The 20,723-nt window shown below is 41.1% G+C and overlaps 1 protein-coding gene and 1 long non-coding RNA gene across 4 annotated transcripts in view; one reads left to right on the plus strand and one right to left on the minus strand.

Annotated features, from left to right (window-relative positions):
- Positions 1–20,723, plus strand: part of itga6b (integrin, alpha 6b) — a 315,524-nt gene that overhangs the window by 52,984 nt on the left and 241,817 nt on the right. For 2 of the 3 annotated variants that reach the window (XM_057330982.1, XM_057330984.1), the window contains exon 2: positions 14,597–14,724. In XM_057330982.1, coding sequence (XP_057186965.1) covers positions 14,597–14,724 — 128 coding nt within the window. Of the gene's footprint in view, positions 1–14,596; positions 14,725–20,723 lie in introns of those variants that run through there. The other variant, XM_057330983.1, reaches the window with a different exon arrangement.
- LOC130552619 (uncharacterized) lies at positions 4,309–6,515 on the minus strand. Its single transcript, XR_008962769.1, has 3 exons — positions 5,997–6,515; positions 5,058–5,274; positions 4,309–4,916 (listed from the first exon to the last, which is right to left on the minus strand). It is a non-coding gene; the product is annotated as an uncharacterized LOC130552619 (long non-coding RNA).

Raw genomic sequence — 20,723 nt, forward strand, 5'->3', positions numbered from 1 at the left:
ATTTAATCTACTAAAACAAAGGTTTTCCCAAGTTTTCCTGAGACCTTTTCCTCTAATTTTTGAGACTTGACTGGCTGGGGTTGTACAGTAGTTTGTTTATCAAGTCTTGATAATCGATATTATTTATATTATTTTATTATTATGTGTTTTTGGTTAAAGTGCACGAGTGCATCGCTTTTACAAACGTGAATTAGGTTACTACATTAGATCAGTTGTTTGACAGATATCAATGTCAATGAATACACTCACAAATAAAGTAGATTGTTAACTTAAGGAAAAGGGGTCTAGCGACGCCCCTGGTGTGAATGCAAGCACAGATTCCAAAAAAACACTGGCAGTATGAATGAACAAAATCTAACGACCCCGGGACACATTCCTGGACACATTTTCCGTGTATTTTACAGGATCTTTGTGTGAAAAGGCTAATAGAGAATGGGGCACATTTACTAAGGCTCACATTTACCAGATTTCTACCTATCACCTGCCTTAGCAAGTTGCATGATCATGACTAAAGCAACTATTGTAATGTTTATGAGCAAGCATGGGCGGCCAGACTTAATGATTACCCTGCAACCTCTGACTAAGATCAGACTGACAATTTTGTGACCATGAGATCCATGTACTCGGCCAGCGTGAGACTCTGTGTAGTCCCCAATGAATGAATAGCTAAGAATATGAGAATATAAATATTCAAACCTAAATTATTTGACTAAATTTTGGTCAACAACTAATTGGGATTTTGTCTGAATCAATTTATCTTATAATTGTAGTCAGATAAAAATAAACTACAGCACTACATCAGTTTAGAGCACCTTGGAAAGACAGATTATACGGACTACTGCAACTTCTACCCATCCCTCAAAGACCTTGGTCCCACCTATCCATCGATTTTATGACTGATTTGCCTAACTCCAATGGACATTGCATGATCTGCATCATCATTGACTGATTTCAAAGTCATGCAGGCTCATCCCCATGAAAGGAGTACCCAGTGCCATGGAAACTGCTAATGCGTTATTCCATCAAGTTTTCAGAATTTATGGCTTGCCAGAGGACATTGTATCGGATCGAGGGTCTCAGTTCACCTCTAGAGTTTGGCAGGCTTTCTGCAAACAATTGGACATAAACGTGAGTCTTACTTCTGGATACCATCCTCAAGAAAATGGACAGGTGGAACGGCTAAATCAAGAAATAGGTAGATATCTAAGGTCATACTGTAGTCGTGAACAGCAGAAGTGGACAGACTTTCTTCCCTGGGCCGAATACGCACAGAACTCCATCATTCATACCTCTACCGGACTCACTCCCTTCCAGTGTGTGCTGGGCTATCAGCCCCCAATGTTCCCTTGGTCGGGTGACCCCTCTTCGGTGCCAGCGGAGGATGATTGGATGCATCGGAGCGAACAAGTCTGGGACAGCGCTCATGTGAGACTGCAGCGGGCTATCGGGTCAACGCATTCAGGCAGATCGTCGGAGGCGTCCCCACCCCAACTACCAGCCGGGTCAGAGAGTATGGTTGTCCACACGGGATCTTAAATTGCGGCTACCCTGCAGGAAGCTCAACCCAAGGTATGTTGGACCATTCAGAATTATATGCCAAATTAATCCTGTCACATACCGCCTTGAGCTTCCTGCTAATTACCGTATCTCACCATCCTTTCATGTGTCACTGCTGAAACCGGTCCACCCGGCACCTGGTCCCGGAGCCACGAACCCTGAACCTCCTCCACCCCTAGAGGTAGATGGTCGACCTGCCTTCTTGGTCAAGGAAGTCTTGGACTCACGTCATAGAGGGGGCCAGATGCAGTACCTGGTGGATTGGGCTATCAACTGGAGGAGAGATATTGGGTAGCCGCAAAAGACATTTTAGACCCATCCTTAATTCATGACTTTCACCAAGGCCACCCCAATCATCCTGCACCTCGACCGAGGGGATGTCCCAGCAAGAGAACACCGGGAGGTGTTCGTAGAGCAGGGGGTTCTGTAATGACTAGGGCTGCTAGTCAACCAGCCACCCACCAGAGGGAGCCATCTCCGGAATTCTAGACTGGACTTTCATGCCACGCCCTCACTTCCTGTGTCGGCCATATTTAAACAAACCATGCCAGACACATGTTGCGAAGTATTGCCAGTTATACCCTTACTGCCTTACCAAGCGTTTATACTACTTTGATTAACTGTTATGACCATTGTGCTTGCTATTAGATTTACGTTTATTGGATTACTGCTACTGCTTTGTTTGCCTGATTGGACTGACCCTTTGTTACTGATTTACTGCCTGTTTATCGACCACGGATCTGATTACTGGATTATATTAAGATTACCCTTTATTAAACGTCTGCATATGGATTCTAACACTGCCTCTATGTCAACTCCATTACAATTTTAAAGTTTTACTTAATTAATATTGCATATAGGAATTTATAGTCTGTTATATTTGACCTGTGCTTCTCTCTCCTTTATCTTAAATGCGTGCTCTCACTGTGCGTGCGTGCACGTCCGTGTGTGTGTGTGTCTGTCTATGTGTGTTAGTATGTGTGCATATTGTGTGTGTGGAGTGTTTTGTATGTGGGTATGTCTGTCTTCTGTGTTCTCACCTTTCTTGTTTTTACAGGTACAACTTTAATTGTTTTGCTTATAGTCAATATGTCTCATGTGCAGCTGCTTTGTAACAATGAAAATTGTAAAAAGCGCTATATAAATAAAGTTGAGTTGAGAGTTGAGTCGTTTATCGTTACATAGATCGTACCAGATTAAAAGGCATCTAATTTGAATTATGTTGAACACTTTGGAATGCAAATGAAGGACGTAGAGTATGAAGACGCCAAGAAGCAAAATAAACGCAAGAGGCAAGTTGAGACAATTGACTGCAAAATCAAACGAAATTGAATTTCTAATGGAAAATGCCTGCATTTGGATGAAGTTAAAAACAACCAGTTAAAATTTTACGATCATCTGTTGGGAGAATTTGTTGAAAGTAGTACATCAGTTTTGTTGTATTTAAAAGAAGAAGAGCATGCTACTGATCAAGATTTCTGGTTTCTGCCTAAATTGTCGTGTTGCAACAAATTCAAGGAAAAAGTGACATTGTGGATAGAGGAGACTAAAAGCTGGACTGCAATGTCTCAAAGTTGTGACAAAGAAATGTCCCCTATGGACAGTGTGTCAATGGCGTCTAAGTCTCTCATTTCCAATAAGTTTGGAAGTGAAACAAGGTCCTGTGCATCAACACAATCTTCAACATCCACAGTACATTCTGCTCATCTTAAAGAAGAAGCTAACAGATCAGCGTTGTTGGCTAAAGCAGCCACTGCAAAGGAAAGGCAGGCTCTAAAATTGAATGAAATGCAGTTAAAGGCTGAAATGGAACAGTTGGAAATTAAAACGGCTCTTGTAATGTCTGATGCTAAAATAAAGGTGTACCAAACCTCAGAAGAACAGCAAAGTTATGCAAGCCAAAACGAGGTGATTAAATCAATTGCTGAATATGTTCCCAAAATAGAGGGCTACACGCATGATAAGGACAAAACATCATCATGTCCAGAAGTAGTCCATTCCATGGTGCCTGTCAGCGTCAGTCCCACGAGGATAAACGTTGCAAATGAAGGGCCTTCAGAAGTCAAGGAAACCTTCAACCATGATACAGATGTAGTAAATTTGCAAAGGGTGATGCTACGGCAAACAGATATCACAGAGATGTTGGTAAGAAATCAAAGGCTGGCTTGTTTACCTTCACGTGACGTTCCTTTATTTCATGGGGACCCACTGGAATTCAGGTCTTTTATCAGAGCATTTGAAAATGCTATTGCTTCCAGAACGGACTGTAATAAGTTATACTTCAGTACACCAGAGGAGAGCCCAGAGAACTTGTAAATAGTTGTCAGCACATGACAGATAATCATGGCTACTCAAAGGCAATGAAACTGCTACAATAGAGATTTGGAAATGAACTAATGATCGCAACAGCCTTGATGCAGAATGCATTCAGATGGCTTGAGATAAAGTCGGAAGATGGAAAGGCTCTGAGTGCGTACTCATTGCTCCTGGTCACATGTCAGAATGTCATGGAGGACATTGACTATATGGATGAACTGGACAATCCTACCAATTTGAGGATTATTGTTTCAAAGCTGCCTTACAAATTGTTTGAAAGATGGAGAACCCATGCCAATGAGTTTGAAGAAAAGTATCAAAGAAGAACCAAGTTCATACAATTGGTGGATTTTGTTGACTGGCAAGCAAAGGTGATATCAAATCCACTTTTTAGAGATCTAGAAACCTTGTCTGGTGACAAAAAAAACAATTTAATAGGACTCCTCAGGCACCTAAAGTAAAGAGGGAAGGAAAATGTAGTAGCATCTTTGTAACTAGTATCAAGCAACTCAACAACGGTCAAAAGGCTACAGTGAGCAATGAATCATCAGCTTCCAGCTTCCGATCACATTCCCTGTTTCTTTGTAAACTGTCATCAGTTCGTTCTTTCTTGTTTTTCACAAATGATGAATCCCCAGATGTCAACACTGCTTGGCGTTTAAAAGTAAAAGTACTAAACGCCGCCATAAATAATACTAAACGTTGTATGAAATCCTACCCAGCAGTTGTGAGTACACGCTATAAACTGCCTGTCACTCGCATCCACATGCGGGCTAGCAGCCGGATCCTCTTTGTTCTGTGTACGAATGTGATGAAATGACGCATAGACGAAAGACACCATATAAGGATCTCCGGTGCGGTCTTTTGCACTGAAAGGACATTTAATCTATAACACCATCACCACACCATCTGGTGATCCACCGATCCATGGCACCTCTGGGTTACTTATAAATCCAGATGCTGCAACGTGGAGGTCTGCTTGGAGGTCCTGCATCGCCCTCAGGTACGATTCTCTGGCAGTGTCCTCATTTTTTAGACCCCATCTGATTAAAACAACCCAAAAGATAGACATTTTATTTTAAATATTTTGGAGTACAATTCCTAGTTTTAAATCATTCCTATACTTATATTAGGCATATTAAAAGTAATTTAACTATTAAAATGGCTATAATTATCACAAATACCTGCTGTGGTGTGAGATGCAGCTTCTCAAAGGTCTCGGCACCCTCCTCCAGCAGTGCGGGCAAATCCATTTCAAGCCTGGGGCTTGCATAAAGAGTAGTCAGAGGTGTTGGCAGATCCAGTAGTACAGTCTTGGGCATGTATCTGATGAAATGGCCTTCGATGACTGACAGGATTGCACTTTTTTTTGGGCTCTGCTTCTTGGCCTTCACTTTGGAGCTGTTACAACAGAACGTTAACTTATCAGCAGATGTGCAGTTTTATGTGCTGCAAATTGTCTTGAGTTGCAACAATGTGCCATCTCCACTGTCCGTTCCTCCAGCACCACTATCCATGGACATGTTGCTTTTGTGTTCAGAGCCTAGGAATGATTGACCTGTTAAGTGAAAAATATAATATCTTGAATAATTGCTTTGACTTGTTAAACGTAATAGCTAATGAGCCTGTTCAAATATCTAACGATATGACAATTTAACTTGTGGGCTTTTCTGTTGTTTTGCTCATTAGAAAAGGCAAATGGCCATCATCAGCTGAGTTTGCATTCAATTGTCGATTATAAGAAAGTGAATTAACACGTTATTTTTATAGAATATATGGTTGAAGGAAACATGTTAATTTGCATTTAAATTTGCGTTTGTTGCAATTTCTTAACTCTATTATCCAAAACTGATCTCGCATACCCCTCAGAAAATGTGCTGTTGCGCCCCTGGTTGAATATAAATCCAATCGATATGAAACGTCACACACCTGGTTCAAAAACAATTAAACACAACTAACATTAAGTCTAACGTTAGTTGGCTTCGATCTAGACTAGAGTAACAGTTACTAATGTTAGCTTCCCAACATGTTAGCCCTTTAGCTGATAACTTGCTCACGCTAGCTAGCATGACAACAATAACACCCAAAATAACACGTTTGATAATCGTTGTTTATTCACTTACCTGTCCTGTTTTCACAAATATATGTTTTGTCTCCAGATACCACATATTGGTGTGGTTCACACACCCTGCAATGACGTATTTAGATGCATGCTTTCTCGCTCCGCTGTATGACGATAGCAATAGATTATGTACAAGATATTAATGTCCGGAAAAGTTTAGCAGACGCGTCGCAGATTGTAAGGGACAAAACACAATTGGAGGTAGCCTAATAAATAAGGCACACAACTAATAATATGTTTTTCCCAAATATCGAGTTATTTTAGTCTCGTTTAGATGTGTTGTTAACTGCCATGTCGGACACAAATATGGCGACAAGCATGGCGGAAGTGCTGCTTCAATACCCAAGGATACGTTGCACTAGTATGTTAACTCTGATTGGATGACTGAGGGTGGTACTCATGTTTATGCAATAATGTGTTTGAATCAAGATATCTCCAAACCCATTCTTACTAGTTCCTTTTAAGGCGGAAGATATCTTCAAATGAATAGGTACTAGTAGTTATTCTGTTTTTGATATCAGTTACTAATTTCTGACTAGTACGTAGTACAATAATGACTAGTATCTTTTTAATACTACTAGTGTGTATTCAGTAAATGCTAGTACTTATTATTAAATACTGGATTTGTATTCAATGTATACTAGTACCTATTTAATAGGCACTAGTAGTAATTAATTAAGAACTAGCACTTATATATTAGACACTAGTGTCTTTTACGGTTGTTACTAGTAACATTTCTTATCTTACTGGTCACAATTGTTTTTTTACCTGTCATATGTAATGACTAGTCAGAATGGCCATTGTAGAGTTCAATCGCAAATCTTACTAGTAAAATAAAATATCTTACTAGTCACTATTGAAAAGGGTACTAGTATCTTGTGAATAGCTACTAGTATAAATCTAATAAGTACTAGTAGCTGGTAAACACGTATACATTTCTCATAAATAAGTACTAGTATAAATATAATAAATACTAGTATATATTTAATAGGTACTAGTATCCAATGAATAAGTGCTAGTATCTAAAAAATAAGCATTGGTATCTGTTTGGCAGGCTCTGGTATCTTGAAAATAAGTACTAGTACCTAATAAATAAGTATCAGTACCTTATGAATAAATGTTAGTACATAATAAGTAGGTACTGGTGACTATAGGAAGACACACTAGTCAGAACTGAATAGTTGATATCTAAATGACAGATCTCCGTTGAAGTCAATGGCAAAAATCTGAAATGTGTTACTAGTAACAATGGAATAATTACTAGTCACTGATGTAATAAGTACTAGTATCAAATAAATAAGGACTAGTATCTAATGATTAAATACTAGTATCTAATGAATAAGTACTAGTATCTAATGATTAAGTACTAGTATCTATTGAATAAGTACTAGTATCTGTCACCATTCTGCCTGTCATGTTTTGTTTTGGCCACTAGGAGTCCCCATTGTGTTCTGGTTTTGATCCCTGTTTAATTTGAGTAATTGTTTTCACCTGTGCCTTGTTTTCCCGTGTAGTACTTAAACCTAACTTTTTCCTCAGTTCCTTGCACTAAGTTTGTATGTCTGAACTCAACCTTGTGTGTTCTACCCATGTGGACTATTGCTTGTTTGCCTGCTTCCCGAGACTGGATTTCTACTGTGACCTTTTTTTGGTATGTGATTGTTCCCCTGTGAACCCTGCCTTTTTTGAGTTTGTTCTATTTTTGATCACTAGGTTTTTTGATTTTGGACTTTGTGGATTTACCTCTCCACCTTTTGGATTATTTACTTTTGTGAAGACCCTGCGTTTGCTTTTGGCTTTTTATTTTATTAAACTGGAATACTCAATCTGCTGTGTCTGCCTATATCTTCTGGGTTCCATCTAATACCACGTGGCTCGACTGGTGTAGTGATTATCCCTTACACCAGAGACCCGAGTTCGAGGCTGACAGAAACTTAGTGCCATCATGAACCCAGAGGCAGCCAGCTCACAGGAGATCCTCTCTACACTGTCTCGCCACGAGGGGGCGTTTCAACGCCACGAGGCCATGCTGGTACAACAGGAGACTTTAATGGCGCAACACTCCCAGCTATTGTCACAGATGCTGGAGTCCGTTCAACGGATGTCGGATCGACTTCCCGCGGCGCCTGCCGCTCAAGTCCAGTCCATCCAAGTCCCCATGGTACTAAACCCCGGGGTGGAACCTCGCCTTCCACCACCTCAGCGATTTTCAGGTGACCCGAGTTCCTGTAAAGGCTTTTTTACCCAATATTCACTCTCGTTTGAACTGCAGCCTTCCTCGTTTCCCACTGACCGGTCGAGGATTGCATATATCATCACGTTGTTGTCTGGAAAAGCCCTGGCTTGGGCCACCGCTGTGTGGGAGGCTCAAGGTACCTGCTGCTCCAGCTACTCTGCCTTTTCGGAGGAGTTCAAGCGAGTCTTTCGACACCCTGCCAGTGGCCCAGAGTTGTCCAGGAAGCTACTAAATCTCCAACAGGGCCATCGCAGTGTGACTGACTACGCCATCCAGTTCCGGACGATTGCAGCGGGGAGCGGCTGGGATGATGAGGCACTCATGGCATGCTTCCTGAACGGTCTCTCTGGCTCAATTCAAGATGAACTTGCTACCCGGGAACCATCAGAAGGTCTTGAGCACCTGATAAAACTAGCTTCCCGCATTGACAACCGACTGAGAGAAAGGGAATTTCATCGCAGACCTCTCTGCCCATTCTCCACCGGTCCCAGTCCTGAGTTCCATCCATCTTTCTCACAAGCACCTCCAGAACCCATGCAACTGGGACGTACTCGCCTCTCCCAGACAGAAAGAGACCGTCGGATGAGAGAACGTTGCTGCTTGTATTGTGGCAGACCCGGTCATCTCCGTCATGCCTGTCCCGAGCTTCAGGGAAACGCCCCAACCCGTGCAGACCAGGGAGAACTGTAACGGGGAATGTAAGCACCTCCCATCCGTCCAACTCCCGCTTCCTTCTTGCAGTCACCCTCTCCTGGGACAATCAAGAGCTACCCCTACGAGCGCTGGTGGACTCTGGTGCTGCAGGAAATTTTATGGACGGTACCTGGGCCAAAGAAAACAACATCCCTACTGACTCTCTTACCTTTCCCTTGAAGGTCACTGCGCTGGATGGGAGACCTCTGGGGCCAGGCCTAGTTTCCCGAGCTACTACCCCTCTTCACATGACTATCCTTCGACACAAGGAGATGATACGGTTTCATCTCATCCCCTCTCCCGAGTTCCCCCTCATTCTTGGATACCCCTGGCTCTGTGATCACAATCCGGACATTGACTGGGCTGTGGGGTCCATCAGTCAGTGGGGCCCCACGTGCCATGCCAGATGCCTATTCTCGAGTTCCCCTGACCCTTCTCCCGAGGTTCTAGAGTCCATTGATCTGTCCCGAGTCCCCAAGTGTTACCATGACCTTAAGATGGTGTTCAGCAAACAGAAGGCCACTACGTTACCACCCCACAGGCTCTACGACTGCACCGTTGATCTGCTTCCAGGCACCTGCCCTCCCAGGGGCCGGATCTTTTCTCTGTCTCCGCCAGAACGGCTTGCTATGGATTCCTATATCCAGGATGCCCTAGCAGCGGGCTTGATTCGTTCGTCCACCTCACCTGCAGGGGCAGGTTTTTTTTTTGTGGCCAAGAAGGATGGGGGACTACGTCCCTGTATCGACTACCGAGGGCTCAATAGCATCACAGTACGTAACCGGTACCCTCTACCCCTCATGGCCACAGCCTTTGAGTTACTGCAAGGAGCATCCCTCTTCACCAAGCTGGATCTGCGGAATGCATACCATCTTGTGCGGATCAGGCAAGGCGATGAGTGGAAGACAGCTTTTAACACTCCCACCGGTCACTACGAATACCGGGTGATGCCCTTTGGCCTGACCAACGCCCCGGCTGTTTTCCAAGCCCTTATTAACGATGTGCTCCGGGATATGCTCAACCTCTTTGTGTTCGTCTATCTGGATGACATCCTCATCTTTTCGGCCTCCGCCCAAGAACATACGGAGCATGTCAGAAGAGTCCTCAAACGTCTTCTCGATAACCACTTGTACGTCAAGCCCGAAAAGTGTGAGTTCCATGCCTCTCGAGTACAGTTCTTGGGATTCGTAGTGGAACCTGGCCGTATCCAGATGGACCAAAAGAAGGTTGAGGCGGTAGCAGATTGGCCCACCCCCACGTCTCTCAAAGAAGTCCAACGCTTCCTCGGGTTCACGAACTTCTACCGGAAGTTCATCAGAAACTTCAGCTCTATAGCAGCTCCCCTCTCTGCCCTTACCAAGGGTGGCGTCGCTGAGTTTCGGTGGGGGGCGGAAGCTGAGGCAGCCTTCGTGAACCTTAAGCAGCGGATCATCTCTGCTCCCATTCTGACGCTTCCTGATACGGACAAGCCCTTTGTTGTGGAGGTAGATGCATCTGAAGTGGGGGTTGGAGCAGTACTGTCCCAGAGAGGTGATGACAAAAGACTCCACCCTTGTGCCTTTCTCTCGCACCGGCTCACACCCACAGAGAGGAACTATCACGTAGGAGACCGTGAGCTCCTGGCGGTCAAATTGGCTCTAGAGGAGTGGAGACATTGGCTCGAGGGGGCAGCACATCCTTTTCAAGTACTCACGGACCATAAGAATCTAGAGTATATTCAACAAACCAAACGGTTGAACTCTAGACAAGCACGTTGGTCCCTCTTTTTTAACCGGTTCCAGTTTCTCCTAACCTTTCGGCCCGGTTCTAAAAATCTCAAGCCTGACGCCCTGTCCCGAGTATATGCTCCCACCACTCGAGACGACACTGACATACCCATAATCCCCAACACCAAGATCGTGGCACCCGTTTCATGGGTTATTGAGAGAACAGTGCGACAAGCCCTAGCCAGGGAACCGGATCCAGGAGGAGGGCCTCCCAATCGTCTGTTTGTCCCTAAGGCTGTACGTGCTCAGGTTCTCTTCTGGGGACACTCTTCCCGCCTCACTTGCCACCCTGGCATCGATCGCACCCTCGAGTTCCTCCGAAGACGGTTCTGGTGGCCCACGATCAAAGAGGATGTCAGCACCTTCGTCAAGGCATGCCACATATGCAACCAGAATAAGACCTCCAGTCTCTGCCCTCAGGGGTTACTCCATCCGCTGTCCATTCCCCATCGGCCCTGGTCCCACATCTCACTGGACTTCATCACTGGTCTTCCCTCATCCCAAGGCAACACAGTGATTCTAGTCGTCATTGACAGGTTCTCCAAGGCAGCCAGATTTATCCCTTTGCCCAAATTACCCTCTGCTAAAGAGACTGCTGACCTGATTATAATCCACGTTTTTCGGGTTTTCGGTATCCCCCAGGATATAGTTTCGGACAGAGGCCCCCAATTCTCTTCTAGATTCTGGAAAGCATTCTGCCAGCTCCTTGGAACCGAAGCCAGTCTGTCGTCTGGGTACCACCCTGAGTCTAACGGGCAGACGGAGCGGATGAACCAGGAACTGGAGACTACTCTCAGGTGCATGGCCTCGAACAACCCTTCCACCTGGTCTTCATTCATTGTTTGGGCAGAATATGCCCACAACACCCTACGCTCTTCTGCCACTGGGATGTCTCCCCATGAATGCCAGTTTGGCTATGCTCCCCTGTTGTTTCCTGACCAAGAGGTGGAAGTTGGTGTTCCCTCAGCTACATCATTCATCAGACGCTGTCGACTCACATGGAGAAAGGTCCGTCACAATCTTTTACGTGCCTCTCAGTCTTACCAACGGCAGGCCAACAGACGCCGCCGACCCGGTCCCACCCTTCGCCCTGGTCAGAGGGTATGGCTCGCCACAAAGAACTTGCCCCTACGAGTGGAGTCCCGCAAACTTGCCCAGAAATACATCGGACCCTTTAGGGTAGCCAGGAGAGTAAACCCTGTTACTTACCGGCTATACTTGCCTAGTTCACTTAAGATTAACCCCACGTTCCATGTATCCTTGCTAAAACCTGTTGTGTCTTCTCCCTTTGTCCCGGCAGGCAGACCCCCTCCTCCACCTCGCATCATCCAGGGCCAACCAGCTTATACCGTCCGCCGGATACTGGATACCCGCCGAGTGCAACGATCCGTGCAGTATCTGGTGGACTGGGAGGGTTATGGTCCTGAGGAGCGCTCCTGGGTTCCTGCCAAGGATATATTGGACCCGGACCTTATTCGACAGTTCAAGGCCCGTGGTCTCGATAGACCCGGTGGGAACGTCAGGAGTCGTTCCTAGAGGGGGGGATTTTGTCACCATTCTGCCTGTCATGTTTTGTTTTGGCCACTAGGAGTCCCCATTGTGTTCTGGTTTTGATCCCTGTTTAATTTGAGTAGTTGTTTTCACCTGTGCCTTGTTTTCCCGTGTAGTACTTAAACCTTACTTTTTCCTCAGTTCCTTGCACTAAGTTTGTATGTCTGAACTCAACCTTGTGTGTTCTACCCATGTGGACTATTGCTTGTTTGCCTGCTTCCCGAGACTGGATTTCTACTGTGACCTTTTTTTGGTATGTGTTTGTTCCCCTGTGAACCCTGCCTTTTTTGAGTTTGTTCTATTTTTGATCACGAGGTTTTTTGATTTTGGACTTTGTGGATTTACCTCTCCACCTTTTGGATTATTTACTTTTGTGAAGACCCTGCGTTTGCTTTTGGCTTTTTATTTTATTAAACTGGAATACTCAATCTGCTGTGTCTGCCTATATCTTCTGGGTTCCATCTAATACCACGTGGCTCGACTGGTGTAATGATTATCCCTTACACCAGAGACCCGAGTTCGAGGCCGGGTCCTGACAAGTATCTATTGAATAAGTACTAGTATCTAATAAATAAGCACTAGTATCTAATTTTAGGTACTAGTTTCTAATGAATAAGTACTAGTATCTAATGATTAAGTACTAGTATCTAATGAATAAGTACTAGTATCTAATAAATAAGCACTAGTATCTAATATTTAGGTACTAGTATCTAATGAATAAGTACTAGTATCTAATGATTAAGTACTAGTATCTAATGAATAAGTACTAGTATCTAATAAATAAGCACTAGTATCTAATTTTTAGGTACTAGTGTCTAATGAATAAGTACTAGTATCTAATGGAATAGCTACTAGTAACTAAACAATAAGTACTAGTAGCCTAAAAATAGATACTAGTAAACGTCAAGGATTAAATGACAAAATCGCTTGCCATACCTAGACACATACTAATCTAATATACACACACATACAGTTTAGCATTGGAAGAAGGTTGAAGCAGAGAAAAGAACAGAGCATGTATTTATGGCAATATTTGATCAATAGCCTGAACAAAACATCAGTTTCTTCTTGTAAATCACCTTTGTTAAAAGGATTAATGATGCTCTATGCATCCATTAGTAAGACTAAGTTTGATACTTGAATGTCTTGCCCATCAAAAGAAAGAAAGTTTCCAGATGCAGTTTGTTGAGGCTCCAGATGATCTTGGCTGGAAGTAATCAGAGAGAACCAGTTTTATGCAGAGCATCTGTATCTGGAAAGACGAGGCTGCAGCCTGGCAAAAACATAGTGGTCCAGGTGAAGTCTTCTTCTAGTCCATCCTTTAGAGATAGTTCTACCCTTGTAGAGGTGGCAAGGACAGATCCCAAACAAAAAGAAAAGCAAAACGCAAGAAGAGAGAGGAGAGAAAGAACGAACCATAACGGAAGAGACTGTGGTCTCTTTTAAGCTGTAAGGATGTCACATCCTACAGATGTAACTGACCCAATCAGGAGATGGCACCTTTGGAGGAAAAGTTAATTGTCTTTGTCTTCCACGTGGTGTTTTGCATGTGGAAGCTGATTGGATGTTCACTAAGACAACTTCTAAGAGTTTGATAAAACTAATATGAAAAGAGTTACCAAAACACAACAAACATTAACATTAAGGAAATCACAAATGCAGCTCATAGACACTAAACATGATCTACATATTATCTTGGTTAGTTACTACAAATCTAATAATTCTAGTAATTATACACACATTCATTCAAACTACTTTGGAGTAATGTTTAAAGCAGACATAACAACAAGAACATCAATACATGGAAAGGTTATAAATGAATATATGTACATTTCTATATAGATGTATTTAGGATTGTATGTCTGTCCCCAAAGTGAGTAAAGAGAGTTCATCTCCCTACATTCCATTCGGTCATAAAATACTCTTATCTTGATGGTTTGGTGTGGGTTGCTATGGTCACCAGAGATCTGGTCCTGCGCCTATGTGTTAGTTGCAGATTGGGGGTAGATCCCCTGGCGACTAGCTTGCTGGTTGGGTGAGGGGTGTTGTTGTTATATTTAAGAAATATAACTAGTTATTGCGTCTGATCAGTCTCAGGCACTACACATGAAAACGAAAGTGAAGGGAAAACTATGCAGTTCAGTTTGAACTCAAGCTTGAAGTTCAAGGTCTGAAGAAACAAGCTGAATGACTGATGCAAATTAGTCAATATTACACTAGCCTTTCAATATTATGATCAGAGATGATAGGTCGGCATCAATACAACATTGAGTGACTTGTCAGAAAAGGTAAAGGATCTGACACCCTAATTTATAAAATTTCTAACTTTTGATTTTTTCTTTTGTTGCTTTACAGGTTACTGGTAGGTGCCCCAAAAGCTAAGGCACTGGCCAACCAGAAGTCACAGTTTACAGGAGGCATGTACAGTTGTGACATAAATTCTGTCAGCTCTTCATGTCAACGAGTGACGTTTGACGATGATGGTAAGACACGCAAAAACATGACACATTTTAATGAGTTACTTTAATGTTTTGTTAAATGAGATATTTTATTAGGGCTGTTAACATTAATCCATTAGCGTATGCAATTAATTTAAAATTAAAAATACATTTACACAAATAACGTTTTGATATGTCTTATAATAACAAATATCTTTAATGTTGTGTTTTGAATCTATTGTTTTGGCAAAGAACCTGTCACTCACAGTCAGACCACTGGCACTACATGTGTGTGCCCACAGCCAAACTATCCACAAGAGGTGTGTGTTCCGTCAGACCAATCAGCATATGACAAAGCTCTGAGCTCTTTTAAGTAGGGTTGGGTACCGAAACCCGGTGCCGATATGGCTCCGGTACCTATGTATCCGGTATGTAACTGGACCGAATCAAAACATAGATTTCGGTGCCTCATTTCGGTGCCACTTAAATGCTGACTTAGCATTGCTGCCCTCATTAACGTGAACGAAAGTTGGAAACCTCAGATAATACAAATCCAACACATTTTATACAACTGTTAAACGGTTCGCGAATGATCTGTTATCCGCACGGATCGCGCGCCCCACGGATCGGAACGTGCATGACCCGTGGATTCACCATAGTGAAAGACAGTTTTAATGCACGCTCTCGTCTCCCTCCCTCCCTCCATCTCGGCGAGTTCAATCTTTAACTTCAACCTCCGCATAAGGCAAGTTTTAAAGTGAAACTAACGTTCATTCGAAACGCATATTGTCTGTAATTCAAGCGATCACAATAAAACTGTTGCACGCGTTTAAAATCAATGAAGCGCGTGCCGTGGAGCTCGTTCTCAACACTGTAACGCTTTTGACAAGAAAGACAATCGAGACACAGCAGTGAAAGTGCTAAACCCTTTTTGCATCTGTCAGTCTTATCTCTAGACATGCAGTCTGTCAAACGTTTTACTCTGACTGCATGTATAGGCATATAATTATACTTATTAATTATACTGTCTGTTTTTAAAATAATGCACATATAATGTCTCTGTAAATGGACTTAATCTGTTGATATATTCAACGCATTTTCTGCGCATATTTAATACAACTATGGCGAGCATTTAGTTATAGTAAACACTATAACATCTTTCTAGCAATATTAGTGTCTAGCAATGTTAGTGTACATTTCACATTAACTTTAATTGTGAATTTGTGTATTTTAATTACTTAATAAATATTTTTAATTGAACATTTTGTTCTTTAATGTCATCCACTGGTGTTTTGTGGCTCTTTTTTAAAAGTATCGATTTAGACACCGTTTAGGCACCGGTACCGTTTTAAAAGTATCGATGTGGCACCGGTATCGGAAAAAAACCCAAATGATAGGCCTACCCAACCCTACTTTTAAGGGACTGGGTACACAACACTATTTACAACAAAAAACTTTTCATGCATTTTCGCTATTTGTTTAGATGACAGCAGCCTTTTGGGTGACTGAGAAGAAAAACTTTTGAACCAAGTTCCGAAGTGCACGCTTTTGAAAATGATGCCTGTCATGATATATAAATGTATGAAGGTTACTACTACTAACCACTAGAGGTCAGTAGAGGTTTACGGACCTTAGGTGGTTGTTATTCGAGTAAGTAGAGAGCTGACTGTGAACACCTGAGCTGTAATAACAACAGTTTCTTCATTATAAATAGAAATATTACATGGTACCAGGAGTGGTAAGAAAAATATGAAGCCAGAAATCTGACAAAACAATCTGAATTTGAATTTTGTAAATCTGAATTTTAGATGAGTGTAATTGCACAAAATTGAATATTTCCTGACATTAAATATAGTTTTGAATTTGATTTTTAACCCACTGAACCATTTCTGAATTTGAATCTGAATTTCTGTGTTTTGAAATTTTCTATATTAAATTTAAGAAATTTAATATTAAATATTAAAATATAAAAAATCTAATTCAGAACTATATTGAATGTCAGTAAATATTCAATTTTGTGCAATTACACTTATCTAAAATTCAGTTTTACAAAATTAAAATTCAGATCGTTTTGTCAGACTTCTGGGTCCATAGAAAAACAGATCGCCGTCATGGAAAGTGAAACCGCCTGACGCTGTGAACTGGCTGGAAATGTCGATTGTGAGTGGCGCACATTTAAACAACGTTTTACGTTGTACTTACAAGCAGTGGGACTTAACGAGAAACCCGATGCAAGAAAAATTGCTCTGCTACTTACAGTTGCGGGACCCCAATCGATAGAGGTGTTCAACACACTCGTGTTTGAAAGAGAAGAGGATAAAGGTAAATACGACGAGGTGATTGGAAGGTTTGACGTCCACTGTTTGCCGAAAAAGAATGAGACCTTTGAAAGGTATGTTTCGGTCGCGTCTGCAACAACAGGGAGAGACTTTTGAATATTTCCTAATGGATCTTAAACTTAAAGCAAGAATGCGCAATTTTGGATTACTACATGATTCAATGGTCCGTTATCAAATTGTGTTCGGGATTAATGAGAAAAAAATGAGAGAGAGATTGTTAAGAGAGACTGAACTGACGTTAGCTGAAGCAGTACAGATATGTCATGCAAGTGAACTATATGGAATGATTTTGCAGACTAAATTAAAAAGGTATTGCAAACTGCATTTGCAAATGCGTTTTCTATTTGTTCGTGTCAAATTTACGCGAACGTACAATGTCTGCAAAATTTCAAAAGGAAAAGCAAAGTCTATTTGCAAATGAATTACCTCTGTCTTATGAGTTACGACCCTGCCATATTTAAATCGCAATAGCAATTCCACATGTGCAGAGGTGGGTAGAGTAGCCAAAATCTTAAAAGTACAAGTAACTAGAGAAATTGTTACTCAAGTAAAAGTCACTAGTTTAAAAATTACTTGAGTAAAAGTAAAAAAGTATGCAATGAAAAAACTACTCAAGTAGTGTTGTGGAAAAATATCAGTCTTGTAGTTCAAAAAATTTCTCAGACAAGGAAGGTCCGGGTGTCAAGGAGTTAACTTTATTTGCTCGAGCCAAACAAAGTGAGATGTTCCAAGTCATCTAAAAACCAAGTGTTTTCCAGTCTACAGTTATAGTAAAATTTCTGAAAGGTGGTCTCTTCTGAAACCAATCAGGTATTTTCCTGTTATCTCTTATTTTTATTAACCAATTGTTAATTGCCTGCCACCAATAAGTCCCAGGTAACAAGGTACGTATCTAATGGTGGTACGCTGGTTATTACATAATTTTTAAAATAATTTGCATACAATGGTTACTACACGAGACCACCAAACAAGCCATGGTCTCCATCCGAGACGGCGTGGCATCCGTGCGTAATCATGGTTACTTTTAAACAGTGGAAAATCCCCAGGTTTCAGAGAGAGCACAACAGGCTTCAAACTTTAGGCCTCTAAAAACATCACTGGATTTTACCTTGTTTCATTGTGCTCAAATGTGCTTTAAACATGCTTAAAGTGACATTAAGTGCATTTATATGAACAATCATTGGTTACAGGTACAGATTGTGTCATTAAATCATCAATTCTTCTTCAAATAATCAAATTATCATCATAAACCTACTTATATGTAATTATTCTTATTGAATATGATTTCAAATCAACCCATCTATGTACTAATGTTCCTATGAATACTTCTCAATACTTTTTAGGTATTTTATCAAGTGCATTCATAACTGTGGTGAAAAACAGTGCTCAATACATGTAAATTACATCTATATGTGCTCAGAAATTACACAATAGTAGCTAGTTACTTAGTTACTTTGTATCTGATTATATAGGCCTACTACATAAAATTAATATTAACGCCAATATTTGAATATTACATTTTAATCAATATTTTTAATTATCATAAGCAGATATCTTTGCAATATAATAGAGAGACTAAATAATAGACAAACACAGAAGAGACAAGCATTTCTGTAAATTTCATCTAGTCCGGATGTCAATGTAGTTTACACAACTTATTTAGAATAATAGACCATGTCAAACTAAAGCATTAACTAAACTCAGAGCATTTCCTAGTGCTCTCTTAAATGAAATACACATTTTTGAACAAAGCTCATGTTTTCTCGTGCTGTGTCACGTGTGTGTTGTGAAACGCTCTTACTTGTAAACAAACAGTAAACAGTGACCCACACGCCCATCAACAAGTTTTCTTCCTTCTGTTCTTCAAATGTATATTTCTGCAGGCCCACGTCTCTTTGTCTGACAGGTAACGTGCATGTTGCTGTGTCTGACGCATGGGTGCGCGCATATGGCGGGCATTTATCATTGCTGGCAAACAATATGACACATTTGCAGTTTTGATTGTATAGATATAGATTAATATCCACTTCATCCAATGCTCTTTGTGTTCTGCGTGTTCTTAAATTTCGCGCTACGAGGAGTGAGTAATCCTGCTTCAGATGATTCAGATCGTGCTGCGAACTGAACAAATCATTTGAACTGATTCATTAGCCTATTCAAATGGTTTTGCCCATTGTTCAATTAATGCTTTCAAAAGAATCGACTCAAAAGAATCGATCACTCGGGAATGCCCGTAAAAAGAGACGACAACCTTGAAATAAACAACGCGTTTTAAAAAGCATATTTTAAAATGAAGGAACGAAGGAACGTCAGGCAATGTAAGTTATGTAACGAAGTAAAAGTACAGATTTTCTATTAGAAATTTACTCAAGTAAGAGTAAAAGTACACACTTTTAATTTTACTTAAAAAGTACATATTTTACAAAATGTTACTTAAGTAAATGTAACGAAGTAAATGTAGCGCGTTACTACCCACCTCTGCCCATGTGCTGTTTCACTTACTCTGGCGTTGCGTATTAAGCCTGCCAAAACTCAAATGAAATCGCAAATCCCTTTGCATTTGCGTTTCCTCTGACTTGTACAGAAACCAACCTGTCAATCAATGGCGGGGGTGGGCTTATTCAACGGGGCGTGTTTGTATCGGGAAGTGACATCATTCACCGTCGACTGGAACTTAAGTAGATACATGTGATCAGGGGCGCAACTGCACATTTTCTGAGGGGTATGCGAGATCAGTATTGGCGCCCCCCCATCGGCCACCCCAATATTGAAAACACACAACAAATAAAAAATCCGCAGACAAGTTGTATATTACCTTTGGAGTCATTCTATTTTACATCATGTGAAGGTGACAATCAGATTTGCATCTATAACAGAAGCATAAAGGTTTCCTTTTACAGAAACACTTTTCCAACTACTTCACAGTGTAACAGATACATAATTCTGAATAGATAAATAATAATCTGAAAAATAATTAAACAAAGGAGCAAAAAGTAGTAAAAGTACATGAAGTTTATGTTCAGACATACACAATAAATTAGGGCAGAAACTAACAATTATTTTAATAACCGTATAATTGGACGATTGTTTTTTTTTATTAATCGGATAACAGGCTAAACAGTTTTTAAATTGATCTTTTGCTTATAATAACTAAATAAGACTTCAAATAAGGCTATTTATTGTATTCTTTGAAAAGTGAGTTTCACTTATGTAGTCTAGAATTTTGATATTTAAAACCTTTAACAAAAAAACTTGTTAATTTTAAACAATAAAACTTCTTTAAATATCCCAAATATCGAGTTGTAGCCCATTAGAGATGTGCTGATGAGGAAATAAACTTATTTTGATCTTTAAAGTTATACATTTAGATTATTCCCTTTCCTTCAACAAAAAGTATTATTAACATTATTTATTATTATCAGAATAAGGTGAAAAACAGAGAATATCATCTCATGCTTGTAGTGGTTCCAGACGGACACGATTCTGTGTTAGGAGACACAGCATGCGAAGACCTAGGCTTAGTTAAAAGAGTGTACAACGGAAAAGAAGAAAACACACAGGAGAGAGTAAATAACCTAGTGAAACAGTTTCCTGACATCTTTGAAGGGTTTGGTGTGCTACCATTAACGTATAAGATAAAGTTGAAAGAAGATGCAAAGCCAGTAGTTCATGCGCCGAGATGGCTTCCTGCTCCACTTCGATAAA

Source organism: Triplophysa rosa, linkage group LG4 (assembly GCF_024868665.1).
Source record: "Triplophysa rosa linkage group LG4, Trosa_1v2, whole genome shotgun sequence".
Taxonomy (NCBI): domain Eukaryota; kingdom Metazoa; phylum Chordata; class Actinopteri; order Cypriniformes; family Nemacheilidae; genus Triplophysa; species Triplophysa rosa.